Below are 22004 nucleotides of genomic sequence, written 5' to 3' on the forward strand. Positions count from 1 at the left end.
ATATTATACGGTTAGGAATAAATATTATTTCTAAACTATTCTCAAACTTTAAATATGTAATATATATGTATTATACCTAGTTGGCCATGATTTGGTAAGCAGATATGGTTATATGGGATCAACCATAAGTAAAGATAAGATGTTAAAATGAATTTATCGAATATTGATAAAGGTAAAAGCTATGATTTAATAAAGACAGCAGGAAGGTGATTATGGAAGTAGATATCCTCTAAGAAGTGTGTAACAACATACCTGCCGAATTAAATTGTGCTTAAAATGGATAACGCATAAGTGATCGACAAATTAAATATAATATAGTTATATATTATATATTTGTTTAATATTATTAATATATTAATTATTGGTATACTACTAATAATTATATATATTAATATATAATTAATATCGATTCTTTACAAGATTTATTATAACAAATTATATAAATCTTAGTAGGAGGACATTAATATTTATATAAAGTAATAAAGTGATTTATTATGAATAAATATTAAGAGCAGATCTTGGTTATAGTAGCAAATACTCATAATAAAATTCAATAATCATATTGATTATATATATATGAGGACCGAAGTGGATAATGGTTTCTATATAAAGTTAATCTATATAGAGTTAGTCGTTCCTAATACAATATAGTAAATAATATATAAAAAATAAATATAAGTATTTATTAAGAAAGGGAATAATTTTAACATTAATTAACCATTAATTATATATAATATAAACTATAAACACTTATAATGTTTATAGTTATGTGGTGACATGTCTAAAAATATAAATCTAAAAAGTATAATATAGGTTAAAAAAGAGTTATCTTTTCTTTATAATATATATATATATTTATATTAATATAAATATAAATGTAGACAATAGAATATTAATCATTAATAGAAATTGTTTACTATATAGAAGATATTATATATGTAATATTATATATATTATATGTAACAATATAATATATATGATATTATAAAAAATAATATTTAACTGTGTATTGTACTCGTAAAAATTAGATTTATATATAATTTAAAAATATATAATAATGAACGTACAGATAACCGCATCAGGTATCCTATGATAAAATCGTTTGGTCGATAGAATTAATATTAATAAGGGAAGTCGGCAAATTAGATCTGTAACTTCGGGAGAAAGATTGGCTCTGATGGATCAATATAATAATCTATATTGATTATTATATATATCTTATATTAGAACTGATTACTAAAACGAGGAATCCGACTGTTTAACTAAAACATAGTATAATGATAGATATAAGATAATATTTATGACATTATATGATTTCTGCCCAGTGCTCAGAATGTCAATATTAAAGAAATTTAATAAAGCTCGGGTAAACGGCGGGAGTAACTATGACTCTCTTAAGGTAGCCAAATGCCTCGTCATTTAATTGGTGACGCGCATGAATGGATTAACGAGATTCCTACTGTCCCTATTAATAATCTAGTGAAATAACAGCCAAGGGAACGGGCTTGGGTAAATGTTTATTATATACAAAAATAATTATTTATATAATATATAAAAATATTATAAAAATAACCTGCGGGGAAAGAAGACCCTGTTGAGCTTGACTCTAGTTAAAATACTTAAAAAAATAAAATTAGTATAGTATAGGTGGGAGTTGTGGCAATTTATTGTCATAACGTCAATGAAATACCACTATAATTATTATTTTTTTAATTAAATGATAAATATAGATAATACAATTTATAATTGTATGATTTTATAAATTATGCATCATAATCTAAATATCATTAAAAATATTTTAATGGGGAGTTTGGCTGGGGCGGCACATCTGTTAAAATATAACACAGGTGTCCAAAGATAAACTCAATAAGAAAAGAAATCTTATGTAGAATATAAGGGTAAATGTTTATTTGAATATTATTTTAAGTAAGAATAATATATAAATGAAAGTTGGGCCTAAAGATCCTTTGAAACCATATTTTTTAAATGGGATAAATATAATCTATATACTATATATGGATTATATAAATTTAAATCCTTCCCTTCAGAGGTGTCAGAAAAGTTACCACAGGGATAACTGGCTTGTGGCAGCCAAGAGTTCATATCGACGTTGCTTTTTGATCCTTCGATGTCGGCTCTTCCTATCATTGTGAAGCAGAATTCAAAAAGTGTAGGATTGTTCACCCAATAAAAGGGAACGTGAGCTGGGTTCAGACCGTCGTGAGACAGGTTAGTTTTAACCTACAGGTGTATACAATATAATCCTATTTTAATAGTAATATTATTTAGTACGAGAGGAACAATAATATAAGATAATTGGTAATATATTTAAATGAAAATTTAATGATATAAAGCTAAAATCTTTATATGGTTATATATATATATTTATATATATATAATCTATTAATAGTTGGAAGCATATAAAACTAGAAATATAAAAAATAAGGCTAGATTAAATAGGATAATAATTATATATAATATAATATGATATATTAATCTATGTGACGAATATATATTATATTAGATATAATTATGAAAATAAATTGAAAAAGACAATGAAAAATATTATATTATAATTAAGGAATTGTAAATATTAGAGTTTATAAATATTATATTATGTAAATAATATAATATAAAACGATATATTGAGATGTCCTTTAATTATTATTAAATATATATAAATAAGGATTAACAATAATTATATAATATTAATAATGACTTCCTAGAAAGTGATATATCTGGATAATTCAAACTATTATTAATATTATTTCGAATCTTTTTTAATAAAAATTCTTAAATATTTTAATGTACTTTGTTGGATTTTACTAAATTTTCATTTTTTTTATAATAGATAGGGGGTATTTAAATAACCACAACTATATATATATATGAATATAGTTTTTTTTACTTGATAAGGGATAAATGTAAAAATATAGAATTTTCTTAACATACAGGTTTTAGCAAACATTGGTGCAAGTATTTTATTAAGCAAAGGATATAACTTTTTTAAAAAAAATAAATATAAATGCAACGTCTTTTATAAACTTTGATAAAGAGGGATTATTGAATGTATTCTTTATGTATTCTGAACAAAAAATTCAAAAAATGAAATTGCAACTCAGAAATTGGATATGATTTTAAGGGGTCATGAAGAGAGGTTGTCGTCTATGTCCACAACGGATATTCTGCTATCAGCCCTGTCTTGGTGTCTGAAAATTTCTGATACCCTGAACATAAACAAATACACAAAGTTCTCTCTATCGAAAGCAGCGTATATTCGTGTTCCAACTGACACACTGCTAAGGTAATTTTTCGCCCTGTCAGCGTCATGAAATGTGCTAGGTGGGAGACGGGGAGTATTAACACACTGAAACCTCTCAAGCGCACACGGATTCATCAACATACCAGCCTCGGGATTTACGGGCAAGCAACTTGTGCGCAATTCTACTGGACAGAGTCCCCTGATCCCCGCGCCGCGCGAGTTCGCACTTGCCAGAGAGGATGTAGAGATAAACGAGAAAAATAACATGAATTCTTAATGAATAAATAGACAAAATATGTAAAACACAAATTGATTAGAAGAATGTCTAGAATTGTCGCCATCAAAGTTCAAGTTTGGGCTAATTTTTACAAAAACTGGAACGGGGTTACTCGACAGATTGGAGCTGTCGTGCTTTGTCTGAGACGATGAAGGGTTTGCTCGATCCGGATGTGTAGTCTGTAGATGGCTGTAAAAAGTGCATATGGTCTGGCCAAGGATTCGAAAAGGCAAGAAAGAGCAAATAGGGGGGAGAGGGAGGAAAAGAAGCGTGGTCATTGATTGATCGAAAGGACAAGCCGATATCTGGGAACGTACAGAAGTGATGGAAGTGACCGCACTGCGAATATATTAGAAAAAGAAATACTACGTATGATAATATTCATTACAAATCTTGGCTGAAATGACAGTATGAGTACAGAAACGTGGCGCCTGATGGATGATACATAGCAAACTGCTATAAAGAAGGAGCGAAAAACAAAAAGTGTTGTAATGACTGCCGTAGTGTAAAAACAGTGTAAATGCAACAAAATAGAAGTTTAAAGGCACGACTATAAAAAATATGAATGATACAAAAATAATTCCAGAAAAAAATATTATAAGGGGTAAGATAGGATAGAATAATAGAAAGGGGTGCATATGCATATATTGGGTGTGGATTATAAATTGAAGTGATGGATAATATGTGATTAAGCATGCATATGTGATTTATTATGCATGACAGATGTGTAGTAGATGCGCAGGTGTGGCACATTCTGTATTATATATGTAAAATTATGAATAATACATGACCGATATGTAGAATATCAAAATAGATAATTTATATATGTGATTAAACATGCGTACATGATTTGGTTATGTATAATAGATGTAGTGGCTGTGTGGACGTGATATGTACAGATTATTATATTATATGTGTAAAAATATAAATATGACCAGCAGCTTCTCGACATAGTGGTGGCGTTAGATGAACAAGACGCTCTCGGGCCATATATATGACCGAGGTCATTTATAGCGCTGGTGCGCTGTACAAACTGGGGTTCATCCGCTGCTACTTGGAACCGGGCAACTTTTTGACCGGTGAAAACGGGCATCTTTTTGTGTTGGCGGACTTCAGCCCTTCGAAGGAAAACCCTAGAGCCCTGCTACGGGTGCTGACTTGGCGCTGCATTTCGGGCGGGAGGAGAACTCGACGACGAACGGCGGTTTATTGGGCGAACAGCGGCTCGACGTGTCGAGCGCTGACAATTTGTACCTGAGGTTTAAACACATTAGAATTGCGCCGCAGTAGGAACGGTCGTTAGCGCTGTTGCCCCCTCGTGGGGGTTGCTGACACAGACAAAACCGAGCAGAGCCAAAATACGGAACTGAGGTATATCACTGAGCATACTCCAAATATTATCACACACCAAGTGTACCGGTGTACCACCGAGCGTACCGATGTACCGCCAACAGGAGGCAAAAACGTCCCCCGCCTCGCGCTTCATCGGCGACGACAGGCCCGCCAGCTGGAAAACGTCGCCGCTGTACAGGTTTCTTGTGTTCCACAGCCCGCTGATGCTGCGGCGAAGAAGTGCGCTGCAATCGCCGGATCTGTAGATTGCGTGGTCCACAGGAAATCTTGGCCAAAAACGCCTAAGAAGTCGACTTGTAGAGAACTTCTGCTGCCTGTCCTTCGAGCTCACCGCAGGCGCGCGGCCTTCTTTTTGACGACGCAACCAAGGGCATGCTTTATGAGTCTCGGCTTACGAAACGATAAGCACGAACGTGGCTGGTTTTTTTTAAGAGGCGACGATGTATAAACAACAAACATGTAATTGTCTTTTATGTATAACATTTGACATGACAATCAGAAGTTGCACTGTATAAAGAGCCTAGCAAAAAAAGGATCTGTTAGAAAGAAGAGTCGGACAAAAATTCCCTGAACTGTTCTATACTTATCGGGTTGAGATTCAGAGCATCTTGTAGCTTTCTGGAAACAGTTGCTCTCACGTTGTTGAAGTCCATGTAAGACGCGTTCAGGTCGTCCCAGATTTGGTCGAGAGTCTCCATGGCGATGCAGTAAAGTTCTTCGAAGGAGTGTCTTTCGCTCAGCATCATCCTGAATATTCTGTGTTCGCTGAGGGCTTTTTTCGAGAGCGTATTGAGAGGCAGATCTGAGATTCCACCCCATTTTACAGGTGGGAAGTGGTCTCCCTTCACGGGCTCAGAGATGGGGGATGACTGCCTGGAGTGAACCGTGTGAGCGTCGGAGGAGTGAAGTGAGATTCTGATGTGGTGGCGAGGGGTGTACGAACTCGAGCCACCCATGGCACTTTTCGCCCGTCTAGACAGAGACGGTTCGCTCTTGGCGCTCGAGAGTTCATCATAACTGACTTTTATTGACTTTGGTTTTTGAGGTTGGCAATTCACGGGGACGAATTCGACTTTTTGGCGTTCGTCGGAGTCAGAAGATTTGATGTTGAATAAAACCTGAGATGCTTGACTCAAATCCAACAACTCATATAACACAAATGTCATGTTCACCCCTGCCACGGATATAGGATAGTCTCGCTCCATTCTCTCTTTATTCCTCGAAAAAAGCTTATGAAGACGCTCAGGATACTTCTCTGCGAAATAGACCAAATTGTACAGACCTAATATTCCCATTCCACGAAAGTCGGACGCAGGATCTGTGCCCTGAAACCCCAACTTCTTCCACTGTCCGGACACTCGATCTTTTAATTGGACGTTCGGATTACACAAACTCCAATACTTCAATAGCAAGTTCTCATGGTCCGGCACGTTCTTGTCGTAAGCCGTCTGTTGCATGCTCAGTATGTAGCGGAACGACAGGCACTGGTATATGTACACTTGCCACTTGAGCTGATCGTCCTGCAACTGCTTCAAAATCCCTCCCAGCACTTCTCGAATACCCAGTGCCTCCAGTCTCTCCTCGAACAGCGTCAACTCGCACCCCTCCGGACAAGCCGCCAACATCGAGTTCACAAAACTCAGCGCGGCCACCTGCAACGACACGTCCTTCGGGTACAACGCCTCAATCACGTTGCTGTACGGCGCCTTGCTCCGCCCGCCCTCCATCTTGGATATGCAGGCGTCAATCCCCGCGAAACCAAGGTTCTCCTGCTTCGAGAGCAGCGCCGCGACCTGAAATGCGCTCCGACACACGCCAATGTTGCTCGAGTTAAAATGTACCAAAACATTGTTCGTCAAAAACGACTCGTCCAAACTCCTCGAAACGCCCCCGATCCTCAGCAACAAGTACAAGGACTTCAGCGCGTGCGACAAGACGCTCCCCTGCAACTCCTCTATGCACTGCAGCAACACCTCTAAGCCACCGGACCTCAAAAAATCCTCGCAAAAATGATGGTCCTGCAAAGTAAAAAAAAAAGTGTCAAAAATGCCGTGCGCCCCCTCCCCTCCAACGCCCCTCTTCTCACCCCTCGCGGCGTACCAGCAACTGAGTTTTCTGCAACTCGTACAAAGTCAACTTCCTCGTATCCGGACTCCTCAACTTCTCGATCGTCTCGACGCTCTTTGAGGGCCTGTGCCTGAGGTCAAACACCGCGCCGCTCTGGATGACGTAGTCCGGATTCCTCAACTCCTGAACAACGCGCGCACATGTCAGTACGAAGCGCCCGCCACTCCGCGCGCGCCAAAAACATACACACAACTACCTAAATATACACAACCAACCCCGCCCCCTCTTCAACACCTTCGTACTTGATCGGTCAGCCAGGACTTCGTGGCCACGTTCTCCAAGACATACTCAGAGTTAGAAAATGGAGTTTGTATGTGAGCGAAAACGGAGTTCATGAACACTTCGAGCGAACGATCTCGGTGCAGCTCTATGTCGGTCGTAGTATCGCCAAAAGTGACTTTCACTTTCACCATTCTGTCCAGCTGTAATAACCAGCCTTACCTAGACCACGGGGCGATAGAATACATCTCCTCAGCGAGACGTCAAAGGCAAATAATTATTTAAAAAGTCAGAGCTCGCGAGATTTAATTTATTTAACATTTCTGTTTCTCGTTAGCTGCGTTGATGCCTCTCGTTTCGTAAGCCCAGCCGTTAACGCAATTCCACCACTCCTATACCTGCGCCCTCTAAAAATGAAAACAGAGTACGTACGCGCCCGAGACCCAGGCCCTCCGCGCGCGCCTCGACGGCCCCCCCTCAGGCCACCGTCCGTCAGTGCCTATTTCTAGCAAGAAGCCAGCCCCCGGCGACCGCGCTTGTTCCGCGCGGACGGACTCTGGCCCCCGTCGGACCCCGCGCTCGCCCGTCAGGACGAGCGGAACGACGAGCAGCGGCCCGTGTGTGTGTGTCTACACAACACACTCCACTTCGTACTGAGAGAGAGAGGCACACACACACACACGCAGACGAACACTGCCCCTCGGCGCCGGAGAACGCTCGTCGCGCACCGCTAACGCTCCCTGTCGATGTAGGCAACATACGGACGAACGTTCTGGTGAGGTGCTCCAGGCGTACCTCAAAGTCATGGATCTCGCTAGAACGTATGCTTGACAGGAGAAGATCGGCTCCCGTACAACGCGCCTGCCGCCAGCACGACTGCGACTAACCACACACCCTCTCTTGGCGCCCCAGTCCGAACCTCTACACTCGAGACCCCGAGTTCGTGATGCTCGGAACCGGACAGTGTCGGAGAATCCTTCTGTTAGAAGCCCTGGTGGGACACTCTCTGGTTCACGCGAAAGATATCCTTTTTCAAATGTTGTGTGTTGTGTAGCGTTGTTTGTGCCTAATTTCCTTGACCCGCGCCTCGCCGATACATTGGAGTCCGAAGAGACCGATTTTCTTCAGGCTGTTCTCCGACAGGAACCAGAACAGCATCAGCATCAGGATAAAGGGCGACACCGCGTTCAAGGCCAACGCGGCCGACCTTGACGTGAAGCTCGAAGACTTCGAGGCGGAGCTGGAGAGGCGCAACGTGGCGTCGGCCAGTCCGCTGGAGATAGAGTACAGAGGATACAGGTACTGCAACGTGGTGATCATCGAGACGCCCAACATGAAGGCGAGCGGAGAAGGCGCCAAGGACGCCGACCACGGGCAACTAGACAAGAGCGACAGCGAGCAACAGGTGAGTAGAGGCGATCAGGTCAGGAAAAGAACGAAGCAAACCCTGGTGGCGAAGGAGGAACGCGTGTTGAAGTGGTGTCGACCGACGCACAGAAAACTGATTTTTTTCGACCCGGACACGACGGACTCCGTAGCGATCCTGGAGAAGATCGACATGAGGCTGGGCAGGAGCATCCTGGTGTACGATGACTTGGCCAACACCTCGAATAACCTCTCGAGTTCGAAAGAGCTGAACAACTATCTGGCATCGAGCATTCGCGGAAGAAGTCCGGACCGGATCTTCTTCGTCAACTTCTTTTCTCCTCAGACGCCGCTTCTGGACCGAAAGGAGTACGAGAGCGGCCTGCAGGAAATGGAGCGGGATGAGAGTCTGTTCTCCGAGAGCTTGCGGATCGAGCGCCACCACCAAGCCTGCATCGGCGTGAAAAACCTGGTCAAGGCCATAAACAAAGAAACGTGGAAAGTGCACCAATGCTACATTCTGGGCATGCTGAACCAAATTCACGACCTGACGCTGGAAGCGAGCAGAAACCTGAAGGACTGTCAAGCTCGGGTACAACTCTTGGACCCGCACCACTTGAGGTCCGTCGCAACGACCTTCATCACCAACCTCATGAGCGTGATAGAAAAGCTCCTCGGCGAACACATGGAAGACAGGCCGAACAGGCTCGGGCAAACCACCCTCGACGAGAGGGCCGTGGTGGGAGAATGGGTCGACGGGAACGGCTACGTGGTCAGCTTGCCCGTCTCGGACGTCCCGAATGGCGAAGCGCTCCTCCAGGGCGGACAACAACTCCAGCGCCTATTCACCGAGTTCCGACTAATGATGGAGACGCTCCGTCTGCCGGATATTCAGCTCGACGAAATAGGGACTTCGATCGGCGCCGTCCGCTTCAACTCGTCCGGCCTGCTGCGAATTTCCGCTGAACTCGTCAGCTCGACTCTCACCAAGCAACTCACGCCGCTGGTCGACCACCTCGTCTTCTACGCCAAAACTCTCCTCAAAAACTTCCTGCAGTACGCGTTCCACTCCATCGCCAACGGCTGCGCTCCGTCGGACGCCACGTCAAAACCCTACAACACATACCGCCTCTCGAAAAACAATTCTCAGTACTGCTCGCCTCCTCCCGGCACCGCCGTCATATCCATAGACGAATTTCCGTACTACACCCACTACATCAAAGTGCACTATTTCTCCGTCATCGAGCAACTCGCTCAGCACTGCCGCAGGCAGTGCATGGACGAATTCCGGAACATCCCGTTCTTCCCCTGGGACCTGCCCTCCACTCTCCCCCACGCCCGAGACAAGAAGAAGTTTGACCTGCCTCGGTTCATAGAATGCGTTCACCTCTGCAACGAAAAGTTCTTCACCTCGGTAAAAGCCCAACTCACCAAAAACGTCCTGCTCAAGTGCCACGAAACCTTCCTGAACCCCACGGACTCTCCCCTCTGGACCGAGGGCCAGGCGTCGATGAGCCTCTTCAGCGACTCCAAACTACACGACCTCTTTCAACTCTCCGTCAAGAGGGACCAGTACTTGGTCGAAGAGGCCCAGCTCAGCGCCAAGTATAACGAGTGCCAGCAGCGAGAGTCCAAGTTCCAAGAGGCGTCCAACATCCTATCGTACTTTCTCAAAACCTGACCCGACCTGACCGCGTCAGAAAGAGCGACGCACCCGCCAAGCTCTCGGATAACAAAAATAAAAATAAAAAAAACGTTTCATCGTATCTTGCTCGCCCGGTCGCGCACGGCCCTCTCACACGTAATGAATAGCTTTAAAAAAAAGCAGACAAACGACGATCGACGCCAGCAAAACCCCTGTGATCAGGTAAAACCCGAAGGCGCTATGAACCTGACGGTCAAGATAGACGTTCACATTCATGCCCCACAACGTAGGTGTGACGGTCGCTGGAATCATGATAGCAGAGATGGCCGCGATGATCTTCACGAAATAACTCTGACGGACTGAAACGGCTCGCACGTTCACCGAGATGAACGTGAAGTAAGCCAAAGCCAAGTTGGTCAGAGTCTGGGCAGATACGCCAAATTCATCGATCAAGTACAAAATATGATTCAGGGTGTGGCGCAAATAAAAGCAGACGTGCACGTGTTCCAATCCCGACTCGCAGCAACGCTGCATCCACGCATCTTGTCCGATTATCTGACTAATAAGACGGGCATTCCCGGACAGCTCCGTCCTAAGGCGCGCAAGTGTTCTCCTCGCCCCCAGAATCTTGTACAAAAATACGGATCTTTCACATGGTTGATACATGAAGACGGTGTCCTCTAGCACCCTGATTCTCAGAGCGTTCGCATCGGCTATCCACACGGTCGAACTCACAACCTCCTCGATAATCAAGTACATTATCCACTCCGGAGACCACCGCCTCGCCTGAACGCGTCCCGTCCAACCACGCCTGCTCATCACTCCGCCCAACCGTCGCCAAGAGCGAGGCCCTTCGCGCCTCCTGCACTGCCGTCTCCCTTCCTTACCCTTGCGCGGGCGACCGAACCCCTCGTCATTCACCATCGAACACACTGACGACAAGCACCGCACGGGCTCGTCGTGTATAGTTATTATGCACGGGCAGTCCAGTAAGTAAATGATGTGTATGTTGGACCTGTCCAGTGCGCTGGCGCCGTCTACGTAGCGCAGCTCACCCAGTGACAAAAACCTGCCGTTCACACACGTATTCAGAGTCACGCCCGAGTACACACAACATTCCCCCTCCGCTCTCCCTAACCCGCCCCCCCCCCGGCACGCGCGCGCATCCTGTGACACATACCTGTAAGTTCCGAATCCTTCGACCTTCTGGTCGGCCTGCGCATCGGACATGCAGTCCTCCACGGTCAGCTGGTGAATTTGGAAGCACTTCGATATCACCTGCAACGCCTCCATCGTCGGACTCTCGACGTCTATCCACAAAAACTCCAACTTCTCCTCACCGCACAAAACTCCTTCCGCGCCGCACGCCTTCCCCACGTCTCCACCCGACCCCGCTCGCCCGTAGGGAGCCAAAACCTCCTTGAACTCCTCGCACGAGAGCTCGGTCGGGCTCTGACCCGCGCCAATTCTGCGAATGACCGGCCGACCCTCCTTGACCTCCTCGGACGCCCCCCCCCAACCGCGCATTCGCGCACACGGTAAACGCAGTCAGTGAATGCCCCTCGGCGTGCCCCACCCATCCTCCAGCAGGAAAAACACGTACAGCACGCATCCTCGTCGCGTCGTCGAAGCAGAAAAAACCGGCGGTACAAAGTTGTACCGAAAAACCGCGCGCGGTGTACCGACCTCTCGAAAGAAATCGCGCAGTACAACACACCTCCCGACACAGTCTTCCCCTCTACTGCTGAATCGAATGGCTGCGCCGCCGCGCACACATCGTGCTTCCTCCTTCGAAGAACAGAGGCCGACTGGTTTTTTTTTTCTCTTATTTTGAATTGATTTATTTTTTTTTCTCGTTTTTTTTTCAGCGCTCTGCGCGCGCGTACCGCGGGGACCTGTCTTTTTTTTTTTTTTCCCGCTCCTGCTCATGCTTGGAGGATCTCCAGCTTCGGACACCCCGGCACCGGCACGGCGCACGCGTTCCTGCTCTTCTTCGACGCCCCGATGCTCGCGTCGTACCGCTCGATCGCCTCGATTTCTACGGCGCCGACCTCCAGCGAGTTCTTGATGACAGACTTCATGTCTTCCAAAAACTGGGCCTCGTCCCACTGCGTTTCTTGGAGAAACACCGCCTCGCCGCGGGTCTTGAACGCCTGGCACGAGCTGTTCAACAGGGGCATCACCTTCCCCACGTGGGATTTAAGAGTTGGGTGTCGACTGACGCGATCGAGCATCAAGTTCTGACTCGGAAGCGTCTTCGCCGCCTTCCCGTCCAGCTCCTCCAAATACAGCTCCTTCAGCAGCGCAACGCTGAGCTCCTGCCATTCCTGGTAGCGACGCGCCACGGTCAGCTTGATCGACAGCTGGCGCCCCTTGGAGGAACCCCGTTGCTTGATCAGGCGAACGCGCCACAGGTGCAAGTTGCGCATCAGATAGTCGTATTGTTCCAGACAGACGTGATCAACCGGAGGGAGAACCATGACCGAGGCGCTGTTGGTGCTCAGACCCAGCACCCCGTCCACCGGACGCGACTCGCCTTGCCCCTCGCTGCTCACCACCGGCATCCTCGCGCACATGATCGACTTGTCCTGCTGCAGCAGACGCGTCCACACGTACTCCGCCCAGTGAGGACATATCGGACAAATCAGCAACGCCTGAATTTTGATGAAGCACAGAATCAGCTCCATGTGCATCGCGGAGCCGTGCAGGCGCTGCGTGTCGCGGTACGTGTCGCGATAGTTCTGCAGGTCGAAAAACCCCTGCTTGATGGCCTCCTTGTACATGCCGGCGCTGTAGGCCTCGTTGGTCGCCTTGACGGACTGCCACATCTGATTCGCAAAAACGCGATCCATGAAGTTGAACTCGCTCGTTCGAAATGGCTGGGCCATCTTGGGCGTGCCAATCGAGTCCAGCGACGAAGACAACGCGTCCAATCCCTTGTGGTCACCGCTCAAGTTGCTCAGCAACTCCCCCCCGACTGTCAAAACCAGCGACTCGGAATCCATCTTCTGACGCCTCGGCGACCTCTGAGCCGACTCCGCGCACACGCCGTCTCCCCCTGCGTCTGACTGCACCTCCACTGACGACACTCCACCCTTCATCGCCTTGATGTCCGCCAAAACCTCCTTCGTCCACTCCAGCTGGGCGTGCAACCTCAGCAACGCTCCATCCGCCACGTCAAACGCAAAATTCGCGTCGTCCAACGTGTCTCCAGCGTCCGCCAGCGCAAACCGCATCGCGTCCGCCGTAAACCGATTCACCCCCTCCCGCAGCGTGATGAAGTTCCCCGTGCTCTTCGACATCTTGGCCTTGTTCAACAATGCGTGACCGTTCACCTGAACGCCGCGCGGCCACGCGCGAGGCTCAAACATGGCCACGTGATTGTAAATCCAAAACAACAAGTGATTCGTCACCAAATCCTTTCCAGACGCGCGCAACTCCACCGGGTACCAGTACAAAAACTCCCTCCTCATCTCCTCGAGCACCTCTCGGGGAATCTCGGTCCCCTCCGGATACGACCCGTTCCTAAATATGAAATCCCAAACCTCGCATGTCATCTCCTCCGGACGAATGTGCACGTTCCTGCAACCCGGCCTTCTGCCCTCAATGTCCGAATGCAAGTAGGGCGCGACGGTGAAGTAGGCCATGTAAATAGACGAATCGCTCAGCGACTCGACCAAAAACTGGTCGTCCCAAGGTATCCGAGACCCCAACCCGTAACTCCTAGAACAAGCCCAACGACCCATCCACTCCAACCCGCGCTCGAACAACTGTCTGCTGTCATTCCCGTAAAACTTCATCTTGCTCAAGCACTCCTCAGCCAGCGCCCTCCAAGACGGCTCTCCATAGTCCAAGTACCACTGGTCAATGTACGCCGCCACGCACACGTCTCCAGACCTCGATACCACCTCGCTCGCCGGCTCGCAGTACAAAAACGCGTCTCCCGCCTCGACCATCTCGTCGCGAATCCTCTCCTTGACCTTCTCAACGCTCTGTCCAGCGTACGGACCAACCTTCAGCACGCCCGTGTAGAACCCCTTCAGGTAGAGCTGGCCCTTCGCGCGCTCCAGCAAGGCGTGGTCGTGCTGCGACCGAATCTTCAGCGACTTCACCACGACTTCCGCCGCCTGGTCGCCAAAGTCCGGCAGATGCACTATCGGCAAAATCTCGTACGGCTCCAACATCTTCGCCACGTCGACGCAGTACCCGGGACCCTCCGGCTTCCTCAACAAATCGTGCCAAGCCACCCAGTCGTGAGGCGACTGATTCGGCACGCTCGCCACTATCCCAGTCCCCTTCTCCATAGACACGATCATCATCGGCAACACGTAAATGCTGTCGTAAAGGCACAGCGGAGACCGCACCCTGCTCCCAACCAAGTCCGAGCCCTTCAAGCTCGCAACGCACCTCGCCTCTCCCCACTCCAAGCTGCGGTCCTGGAAAGACATGTTCCGCGCAGCTCGAGCCGTGCAGACGAAGTACTCACCACCCCTCATCTCGTACACCCCGTACTCGCCTCCCGGCAACACCCACGAATTCGTCTGACCATACCTGCACAAACGTCGCCACGTCCCCCGTCGCGGCCGCGGTTCCGACCAACACAAACGCACCCCTTCAGTACCCCCGTCCTATGCACACACACGCTCACACACACACGCTCACACTCACGCGCGCACACACTCACGCACACATGCGCACCGCGCCGCTCGGCCTCAGCAACGCGCAAGCCCTCATCAAGCCTTTTCAGAAGCAGATATGGTATGCCAGTACTCATCATCGCCGAGGGCGCGCGCACTCGACGCAGCAAACCAACACGTACATCGTCTCCGGCCTCAGCGTCGCCGCTATGAGGTAGATCTTCTTCCCCGCCAGCTCCTTCAGCTTCTCCGGATACGGCTCCAACAACCTCTGCTTGACGGCCGTGTACTCCATCGGCAGCACCCCCTCGCCCGTCTGTCGGTCATGGTCCATGCAGGCGCACCCGTCCTTAGGCGAATAAATCGTAATCCGCTTCCCAAACTGTATCTTCCCGGCGTCCTTGAGCCTCCAAAACTGCCACTGAACGAACTTGTCGTAGTACGGATTGAACACCGTCACGAACGCCCGCCTCCAGTCGATCTTCGAACCCAGGGCCCTCAAGTCCCCCATCGCCTGGTATGGAAAATAATCTATCCAGTGCTTGGGATCCACGAACTTCGAAATCTCCTCATCCGGAATCCCCAACGACTGCATAATTCGCCACTGGTACTTCGCGTTCGAGGTCTTGGACGCAGCCTTGCTCTTCCTGCTTCTGCCCACGTTGCACTGGACGATCTGCTCGCTCTGCGGAACGAATATGCGAACCAACCGAGGAGACTCCTCCTCCTCCTCCGGAAACACCGGCGGATTTCCAAACGCCTCAATCTCCTGGCGAAGCTTATCAGCCGAAGCCTTAATCGGCATTCCAGTAGCGTGAAACCCCAGCGGAAACAGCGCCCTCTTACCCAACATGCGCTGGTATCCACACGCAAACTCAGGCTTGGACAGAGAAAACGTGTGTCCAAGGTGCAAACAACCATTCATGTAAGGCATGGGAAACGTGATCAAAAAAGACGGCGCAGCACGGTCCGCGTCCGCCGGCGGATCCATCTCAAACGCTCGCGACTCAGCCCACATCTCCTGCATCTCCCTCTCTATCTGAGCCATACAATCTCGCTTCGCAAACGACCGCGGATTTCTAGAACTCTTTGACCGCAGTTAGTACACGTGCACACACACACACCCCACACAACTTCGCCGTGCCCGCAAATTTCACCTACCTCGCTGCACTTCTTCTTCATCCTAGACGTCACCTCCTGAAGCTCTTTTTCAGAACCTAGGCAACACGCAACAATCAGCCCCCTTCAAACGCCTCTCTAGACGCGCCACCGCGAGCAAAAAAAAAACCTCGGCACCGCCTCTCCCTCTCGGAACGTCCACGTACTTATCAACATGTAATCGCCCAACGACTCCAGCAAAAAGTCTCCAGACTCGTTCGGGTGAACCACCCGCTGCTGCGCGTCAACCAAAAGCAGCCGCTGGCCCTTCTCTACCCGTAAGGCCGCCTCCTCCAACGCCTTCGCTATTTTGCAGCCAGAAATCTGACCTCCATCTTCTTGTTCGATCAGCAGCTGACCAAACTCAAAAGGATTAGTACCCATGTTTTGTGGGAGCTGAAAATACAGAAAGACAACTGAGAATAAAACAGTAGTTTGCGTCAATTTTTCTATATATAGCAACTGTCAAGGATGAACAGACCAAAGTTCCCCTTCCCATGGTCGAGCTATGTCTGCGTAGAATGCGGCATGCCAGTTTCGAGCCTATACTCCCACGTCGGCTCTAAGCAGGACATTCAGCTCACAATATGCGTACGTTTCTCTCGACCTCTCCAGAAGCCGTCGCAATCGCCGTTGCACACGCGCAAAACAACCGGCTCATACTCCTGCAATGGTTAGGAACACTGTCACAACTTCGCCGATAAATACGTCGAGTTCGACAACGTCCTCATCATTCTGGATCTCCTCTTACACAAAATAAGTGTGTGTAGACACATGGTCTTCAACCTGTCAGTAAGCCGCCATCACCGGGTACGTGTTCGGCCTCCGCAGCGCCATGGGACGGCGTGTTCCTGACTCAGCCCTCAGATTCCATATGTCAAGGTGATCCTGCTGTCTCTACTGCTCATAGCATGTACGTGAAGCGGCGAACTCGGCTCGCTTACCGCGTTGCGCCACGCCCGAGACATACGTCCCCAACGCTGCGTACTGACGTATGTATGTTCAGATACAAGGCTGTACTATTTAGATCTTGATGACCCTCTGCAATCCAACTCCAGAAACCTGTTTACCTTCTGGATCGTGCTGCTAGAATACATCGTATCAACTGTGATTTTGACGCTTTTCTGCATGCTGTACTTCAGAACATACAAGTTCCGAGAGGTCTTCGCGGAAGTCACTGTCGTTTTGTCGGTGACGCCATTTCCGAGTCTGGTCCTGTTGTTCGCGATCATCTGGAAGTACCAGCTTCACTTTTTGCTATGCACACAGCTTTTTACTTTGAGCTCGCAATACTTAGTGCTAAAAAGTAAGTTTTTTTTTGTGTAGTGTCTCCGCGTACTCCTCAAATGCAGCCCTAACATCTTGTGATCCCTTTCTAGCCTACCTCAAAAGCAGTGCCAGCACCGCCTTTTTAGGCATCCTCATGTCCGCCCTCTCGGTTGTCTTTATAGACATCGCGCTTTCTAGGTCCGGCTATCGAATCGTGTCTCTTCTAGTGCCGGCTAGCTGGGATTGAACCGCATTTTCCAATCGCTGCGCCACTGCATATGGCGCGTCGCCTTAACACATACAAAACACCTCGGAAGGTGATGCATGCGCTAATCCAAAAAAAAATTACTCCTGGTGCCTGCGTGCTGCTAATATGCTATTTACTTCTGTACTGTTTTAGGCTCAATACTGTTTGAATGTCTTTTGGGGCTTCCGCGCACTCTGCTAATTGGAGAGAATCCCTAGAGAAAGATGCATACGATGTCGTGTTTTCTGGGCTCTGCGAAAAAATGCTCTCATTTAAAAACAAATGGCTAGAGTTCAAGACCTGCATCGTAACTCAAACAAGCCCCAATTTTGTGAATCCAATAGCGGAATGCGAATCCAAAGTCCCGGACAAACAGGACGAGAAATCTGAAGACGAGGAAAACCGCAGCCCCGCGAACACCCCTGATAAGTGTCAAAGCTGTCGACCCGCTTCTAGGTCTTCGGTCGATGCAGATGTCATTGACATTCATCCCGCTTTTGATAACTATGTCTCATTCATGAAGGTGGAGCTCTACGAACTGCAGTCCTTGCTACTATCGGTGCAGTCGTACCTGATGCTGTCATTACCCCCGAAAAGAAGTACCGTCACCTTCAAAACTTCTGTTCAATTGAAGATTCTGTCCGAAATCAAGGTGGCTATAGTGGCCTGTCAAAACTTGTTCGAAGTACTGTACGAGTTGGCAGAATCAAGAGCTGCGTTGATCGAGAAGGGAAAGAAAAAGCCCTCGGTCACTGAAGAGATGAGCCAAGCGTTGTACGAATTTGACACCAATGTATCTGTCAATTTGACAAGACGGTTCAACGAAATGCAATGTGTGCTGATCGCATTACAGGACATGTTTATTGTACGTGAATTCAGATTTAACCACGCGCGCGAAATGCGAGGCGAGAATTTAGTTGTTCGATCGCGACTGGGTTTTGCGCTAACAAAGAGAACTAGAAAAATTCAGAGCAACTTTTCTCGAAGTTGGGCCTTGCTAAGCCTGGTTGGATTGTGTAGTTCGAAAGTTGTCAGGTGCCAAAAGGACGAGCCGAAGCGAGTTTTAGAGCAACGAAGCGCTTGACACATGCGGTTAAAAAATGTCGGAGATGGTGAATGGAGCGAGATAAAAAAGGGCACTTGAGATGTGTGCTTTTGTGTCATACACATATTTTTGTGTTATCTATTGTCCGTGAGTTCGAGACAGTCTTTAATTGTCCACAGGCGGCGCTGATGTCTTGTCCGCGAGACCAGCGTATTGTCACTGGTATGTTGTTTTCTTGGACGATTCGCGCGAATTCGAGGATGACGGCTCGATCAGAGGGCTCGTAATGCGTCCCTGGCCACGGATTGAATGGGATTAGGTTTACGAGGGCGACCTGGTCTTTTAACAGACGAGAAAGAGTGCGTGCTTCTTGGGCGGAGTCGTTGACATTCTTAAGCATCACGTATTCGAATGTAATTCTTCTTGTGCTGGACAGTTTTGTGTAAGCTTTGCAGGCATTTAGAAGTTCACTGATGGGCCACTGGCGATTGACGGGCACTAGTTGAGAGCGCAGTTCGTCCGTCACGGCGTGCAGAGAGATGGCCAGACTTATGCCGGGGAAGTCTCGGCCGAGTCGTAGGATATTTGGTACAACGCCCGATGTGGAGACGACGATGCGCCTTTTTGAGATGGATAGACCAGAGGGGTCTGTGATGATGGAAATGGCTTTTTTGAGCTGGGAGTAGTTGTAGAAGGGCTCTCCCTGGCCCATGAAGACGATATTCGTGACGAGTCGGAGCGGGCGTTGCGGAAAATCGAATAAGAGGCGCTTAGCAAGCAAAAGTTGTCCGACAATTTCAGCTGAAGAAAGGTTCCGCAAAAGAGGTTGAGTGCCTGTGTGACAAAAGGCGCACTTCATAGAACAGCCGATCTGGGAAGACAGGCAGATTGTGCCACGATGAGTCTCTGGAATAAAGACGGCTGAGAAAGTACAAGAGGGGAGAAACACGCAACGGTTGAGTCATCTGTCATACGCAGGTGGGTGTTTTTTTTTTTGCAACACAAATTTCTTTGTTTTTTGCGAGACATACTTTCTACTTGTTGGCCGGAGCCAAATTCCACAAGCCACTTTCTTGTTCCGTCTTTGCCGATCACGTCTCCGACTACCGTCCCGAAGTTTAGTGTGTAGTTGTCTTGAAGAGTTTTGATAAACTCTTTTTTCAAATTGGTCATTTGGTCGAATTCCTGGACGCCCCGCGCGTACAACCAATGAAAGATCTGTGAGATTCGATAGGTGGAGGCGGAGTGCTGCTCTAGCTGCTGAGCTAGTTCGGATCGAGTCAGGCCGATTATATTGGGCTTCTTGGTGGAGGCTGCACACGGGGAGAGGCCAGGATGCGCGTCCTTCGAGGTATGTGTCGTGCAAAAGCGATGCCGGAAGGTCCGCAGGTGGCGAGGCAAGGAGACGTGGAAGGGCACATTTCGAACGAGAAGGGATGGTACGTAGCGAGGGAGGAGTGCCATACAGATTTTAGTCATGTGGAGGAACACATGAAGAGGGTGAAGAGGAAATCAAGGCGCGTCTTTTGTGGTCTTCAAAATTTTATGTTGGTGGTACACATTGATAATTATGTGATTTTTTCTATATAAAATTTTGGTGCATGACATCTATGTCCGTGTCATTCTTGTGACTATGTTGATAGGGTCCACTCGTTTCGTCAAAAAACTAGGCGTCTCTCAGAAGAAGGGCGAGGGCAGAATTCAGTACGCTCAGAGGAGGGACGTTGCAGTAGGTGGTAAGGTATGCGCTTGAACGAGAAAGGACGTTGATTTTGCGCGGTTTTTTTTTTGGGGCGCGATGAAAGCTGGCTGAGGTGATGGAGGCGAGGGATGAGGTTGCAGCGAGCTGCCTAGAGGGTCGGTGGCGCGAGCGTAAATTAGTGTACTTAGAGTCACGAATGTACAGTGCAAAAAAAAAAAGCGTACAAAGTTTATGCATAGAGCGGGAGGGAGGGGGACACGGGATTTCTGATGCAGAGCCCGTTTGGCACGGGAGCGCCTGTGTTTGTCGACACAAAGCGTGTAAAAGGGGCACGTGTGCAGAGACGGTGGCGATGGAAGATCTTCTGATAGTTTCTTTTTTCAAGGCGTCTGGTCAATCTTGGTATCCTACTTGGTACGAGCGTGACATCGAGAACTTTCGAGGGATAGACCTCATATCGAGGTTACTGAAGGATAGAATTGTGTTCATCGATGGACCTGTACGTTTTTGAGGTGGGTGATAGGGAAGGGGGGTTGTTGAAGTTTTTGGCATGCAGTGTGTGGATATCACATATTTTGGACGTTCCCAGTAAATTTAATTTTCGGTGCTTTCTTAGATCAACAATGCTTCTGCTTCGATTACCGTTTCACAGTTGCTTCTCTTGGAAGCAGAGGACCCGTCGTCGCAGATCAGCCTTTACATAAATTCCCCTGGGGGCGAGGTGCACGCTGGACTGGCTATCTACGACACGATGCAGTATATTCAGTCTCCGATAGTGACTATTTGTATTGGGCAGGCGTGCAGCATGGCCAGTTTGCTGTTGACGGCGGGAACTCCTGGCATGCGCCGTGCGCTGCCCCATTCGTACATCATGGTTCACCAGCCGTCATCTGGAACTCAGGGACAGGCGAGCGACATAGAGATTCACGCCAAGCACATTTTGTCTTTGAAGTTGCTGATCAATTCTCTATATGAGAAGCACACTGGCATGTCGTTGGAGCAGATTGAGAGAGCGTTGGACAGGGATACGTGGCTTACGGCCAGCGAGGCCAGAAGTTGGAATTTGATAGATCAAGTTGTCGACAAGAGGAAGCCGGAGCCTAAAATTAACGAGGACTTACCCAAATCTGGGTCGCAGGTGGCTACGGACACCCTTCCGGGTGGTCTTTCTGATCAGCGTCCTTCGTCATGAAAGTGTGTTTTTGCGTTCTGAGAATTTGACAGGCGAAAGAATTGACAGGCGTAGAGCAGGCGAGGCTCTCAAAGGCAGTCAAGGGCTGCCCCCGACGTTTGCGTTGGCGTGTTCAATTGGCGTTCAGGGATGGTTTAGGGTGTTGGTGAGCAGGTATTTGGCGTTGCGCTAGGGGGTTAATTTCCTTTTTTATATATAGAGGGAGAGGGTTATGCGCAAATGCGTTTGTGTTTTTTGAGTTGTACGGTGAAGTTTCGCTTGCGGCGGCACACGAGGGGTGGTTTTGCGGTGTCGTTGGGGGTGTTGGGTGGAAGCGATTGGGGCGTGTGGGCTGAGCGAGAGGTTTTTTATTTTTACGGTTTGGGGAAAAACGAGTGAGCGAAGTGGTTAGTTGAGTTCTGAATTGGTTTATGGATGGGTTTTTCGACGCGGAAGTGAAGGGTTGTCCCTTTGAGAATTGGGCGTTGTACGGTTCGAGGAAGTGGGAGGAGTTGGACGAGGCGACT

General features: G+C 48.1%; 7 protein-coding genes across 11 annotated transcripts; 3 read left to right on the top strand and 4 right to left on the bottom strand.

Annotated features, from left to right (window-relative positions):
• Positions 1-4412: 4412 nt before the first annotated feature.
• LOC126331440 (ELMO domain-containing protein A-like) lies at positions 4413-7516 on the bottom strand. The gene is made up of 3 exons (XM_049996475.1): positions 7262-7516; positions 6993-7142; positions 4413-6910 (listed from the first exon to the last, which is right to left on the bottom strand). The coding sequence occupies exons 1-3, from the start codon at positions 7430-7432 to the stop codon at positions 5432-5434; spliced, it is 1800 nt and encodes a 599-aa protein (XP_049852432.1). The 5' UTR covers positions 7433-7516; the 3' UTR covers positions 4413-5431.
• A 36-nt stretch (positions 7517-7552) lies between these two features.
• LOC126331441 (dynamin-like protein A) lies at positions 7553-10630 on the top strand. 2 transcript variants are annotated; one of them, XM_049996476.1, is made up of 4 exons: positions 7555-7662; positions 7991-8059; positions 8151-8260; positions 8336-10630. In XM_049996476.1, the coding sequence occupies exons 1-4, from the start codon at positions 7652-7654 to the stop codon at positions 10282-10284; spliced, it is 2139 nt and encodes a 712-aa protein (XP_049852433.1). In that variant the 5' UTR covers positions 7555-7651; the 3' UTR covers positions 10285-10630. The 2 variants fall into 2 exon arrangements, with proteins under 2 accessions (XP_049852434.1, XP_049852433.1); XM_049996477.1 differs by lacking the exon at positions 7991-8059 and having other exon boundaries at positions 7553-7662.
• Positions 10368-12058, bottom strand: LOC126331442 (uncharacterized). Its single transcript, XM_049996478.1, has 3 exons — positions 11852-12058; positions 11429-11745; positions 10368-11317 (listed from the first exon to the last, which is right to left on the bottom strand). Exons 1-3 carry the CDS (start codon positions 11858-11860, stop codon positions 10399-10401), a joined length of 1245 nt encoding a protein of 414 aa, XP_049852435.1. The 5' UTR covers positions 11861-12058; the 3' UTR covers positions 10368-10398.
• On the bottom strand, positions 12059-17334 carry LOC126331443 (leucine--tRNA ligase, cytoplasmic-like). Of its 2 annotated transcripts, XM_049996479.1 has the most exons (5): positions 16639-17334; positions 16211-16397; positions 16047-16102; positions 15068-15972; positions 12060-14799 (listed from the first exon to the last, which is right to left on the bottom strand). In XM_049996479.1, exons 1-5 carry the CDS (start codon positions 16702-16704, stop codon positions 12174-12176), a joined length of 3840 nt encoding a protein of 1279 aa, XP_049852436.1. In that variant the 5' UTR covers positions 16705-17334; the 3' UTR covers positions 12060-12173. The 2 variants fall into 2 exon arrangements, with proteins under 2 accessions (XP_049852437.1, XP_049852436.1); XM_049996480.1 differs by lacking the exon at positions 16639-17334 and having other exon boundaries at positions 12059-14799; positions 16211-16487.
• LOC126331448 (protein arv1 homolog) lies at positions 16476-19536 on the top strand. 2 transcript variants are annotated; one of them, XR_007563256.1, is made up of 7 exons: positions 16491-16634; positions 16722-16853; positions 16911-16956; positions 17050-17349; positions 17423-17629; positions 17713-18424; positions 18520-19536. XR_007563256.1 is itself a non-coding variant. In XM_049996485.1 (5 exons), the coding sequence occupies exons 1-5, from the start codon at positions 16515-16517 to the stop codon at positions 17557-17559; spliced, it is 735 nt and encodes a 244-aa protein (XP_049852442.1). In that variant the 5' UTR covers positions 16476-16514; the 3' UTR covers positions 17560-18424. The 2 variants fall into 2 exon arrangements, 1 of the variants encoding a protein (XP_049852442.1); XM_049996485.1 differs by lacking the exon at positions 18520-19536 and having other exon boundaries at positions 16476-16634; positions 17423-18424.
• On the bottom strand, positions 18720-20222 carry LOC126331445 (dual-specificity RNA methyltransferase RlmN-like). The gene is made up of 2 exons (XM_049996482.1): positions 19636-20222; positions 18720-19525 (listed from the first exon to the last, which is right to left on the bottom strand). The coding sequence occupies exons 1-2, from the start codon at positions 20081-20083 to the stop codon at positions 18720-18722; spliced, it is 1254 nt and encodes a 417-aa protein (XP_049852439.1). The 5' UTR covers positions 20084-20222.
• On the top strand, positions 20211-21772 carry LOC126331447 (ATP-dependent Clp protease proteolytic subunit-like). Of its 2 annotated transcripts, XM_049996483.1 has the most exons (3): positions 20212-20345; positions 20692-20805; positions 20923-21772. In XM_049996483.1, the coding sequence occupies exons 1-3, from the start codon at positions 20238-20240 to the stop codon at positions 21496-21498; spliced, it is 798 nt and encodes a 265-aa protein (XP_049852440.1). In that variant the 5' UTR covers positions 20212-20237; the 3' UTR covers positions 21499-21772. The 2 variants fall into 2 exon arrangements, with proteins under 2 accessions (XP_049852441.1, XP_049852440.1); XM_049996484.1 differs by having other exon boundaries at positions 20211-20805.
• Positions 21773-22004: the final 232 nt, after the last annotated feature.

Source organism: Schistocerca gregaria, unplaced genomic scaffold (genome assembly GCF_023897955.1).
Source record: "Schistocerca gregaria isolate iqSchGreg1 unplaced genomic scaffold, iqSchGreg1.2 ptg001371l, whole genome shotgun sequence".
Classification (NCBI taxonomy): Eukaryota; Metazoa; Arthropoda; class Insecta; order Orthoptera; family Acrididae; genus Schistocerca; species Schistocerca gregaria.

What these genes read in the sequence shown, in the direction of transcription:
- LOC126331448 (XM_049996485.1), top strand. Translation starts at nt 16,515, where the DNA reads ATGAACAGACCAAAGTTCCCCTTCCCATGGTCGAGCTATGTCTGCGTA. An exon ending in GTCTCTACTGCTCATAGCAT is followed by an intron (nt 16,957 to 17,049) that starts GTACGTGAAGCG and finishes ATGTATGTTCAG; the next exon opens with ATACAAGGCTGTACTATTTA. An exon ending in GCAATACTTAGTGCTAAAAA is followed by an intron (nt 17,350 to 17,422) that starts GTAAGTTTTTTT and finishes ATCCCTTTCTAG; the next exon opens with CCTACCTCAAAAGCAGTGCC.
- LOC126331443 (XM_049996479.1), bottom strand. Translation starts at nt 16,704, where the DNA reads ATGAGCCGGTTGTTTTGCGCGTGTGCAACGGCGATTGCGACGGCTTCT. An exon ending in TGAAGAAGAAGTGCAGCGAG is followed by an intron (nt 15,973 to 16,046) that starts GTAGGTGAAATT and finishes CTGCGGTCAAAG; the next exon opens with AGTTCTAGAAATCCGCGGTC. An exon ending in ACGCTGAGGCCGGAGACGAT is followed by an intron (nt 14,800 to 15,067) that starts GTACGTGTTGGT and finishes ACGTTTGTGCAG; the next exon opens with GTATGGTCAGACGAATTCGT.
- LOC126331447 (XM_049996484.1), top strand. Translation starts at nt 20,422, where the DNA reads ATGGAGGCGAGGGATGAGGTTGCAGCGAGCTGCCTAGAGGGTCGGTGG. An exon ending in TTGTGTTCATCGATGGACCT is followed by an intron (nt 20,806 to 20,922) that starts GTACGTTTTTGA and finishes GTGCTTTCTTAG; the next exon opens with ATCAACAATGCTTCTGCTTC.
- LOC126331441 (XM_049996476.1), top strand. An exon ending in GTCATGGATCTCGCTAGAAC is followed by an intron (nt 8,060 to 8,150) that starts GTATGCTTGACA and finishes TTGGCGCCCCAG; the next exon opens with TCCGAACCTCTACACTCGAG. An exon ending in CTCTCTGGTTCACGCGAAAG is followed by an intron (nt 8,261 to 8,335) that starts ATATCCTTTTTC and finishes CCTCGCCGATAC; the next exon opens with ATTGGAGTCCGAAGAGACCG.
- LOC126331445 (XM_049996482.1), bottom strand. Translation starts at nt 20,083, where the DNA reads ATGACTAAAATCTGTATGGCACTCCTCCCTCGCTACGTACCATCCCTT. An exon ending in CTCCGGCCAACAAGTAGAAA is followed by an intron (nt 19,526 to 19,635) that starts GTATGTCTCGCA and finishes GTACTTTCTCAG; the next exon opens with CCGTCTTTATTCCAGAGACT.
- LOC126331440 (XM_049996475.1), bottom strand. Translation starts at nt 7,432, where the DNA reads ATGGTGAAAGTGAAAGTCACTTTTGGCGATACTACGACCGACATAGAG. An exon ending in AGTCCTGGCTGACCGATCAA is followed by an intron (nt 7,143 to 7,261) that starts GTACGAAGGTGT and finishes CGCGTTGTTCAG; the next exon opens with GAGTTGAGGAATCCGGACTA. An exon ending in TGCAGAAAACTCAGTTGCTG is followed by an intron (nt 6,911 to 6,992) that starts GTACGCCGCGAG and finishes TTTACTTTGCAG; the next exon opens with GACCATCATTTTTGCGAGGA.
- LOC126331442 (XM_049996478.1), bottom strand. An exon ending in GAAGGATTCGGAACTTACAG is followed by an intron (nt 11,318 to 11,428) that starts GTATGTGTCACA and finishes TGTGAACGGCAG; the next exon opens with GTTTTTGTCACTGGGTGAGC.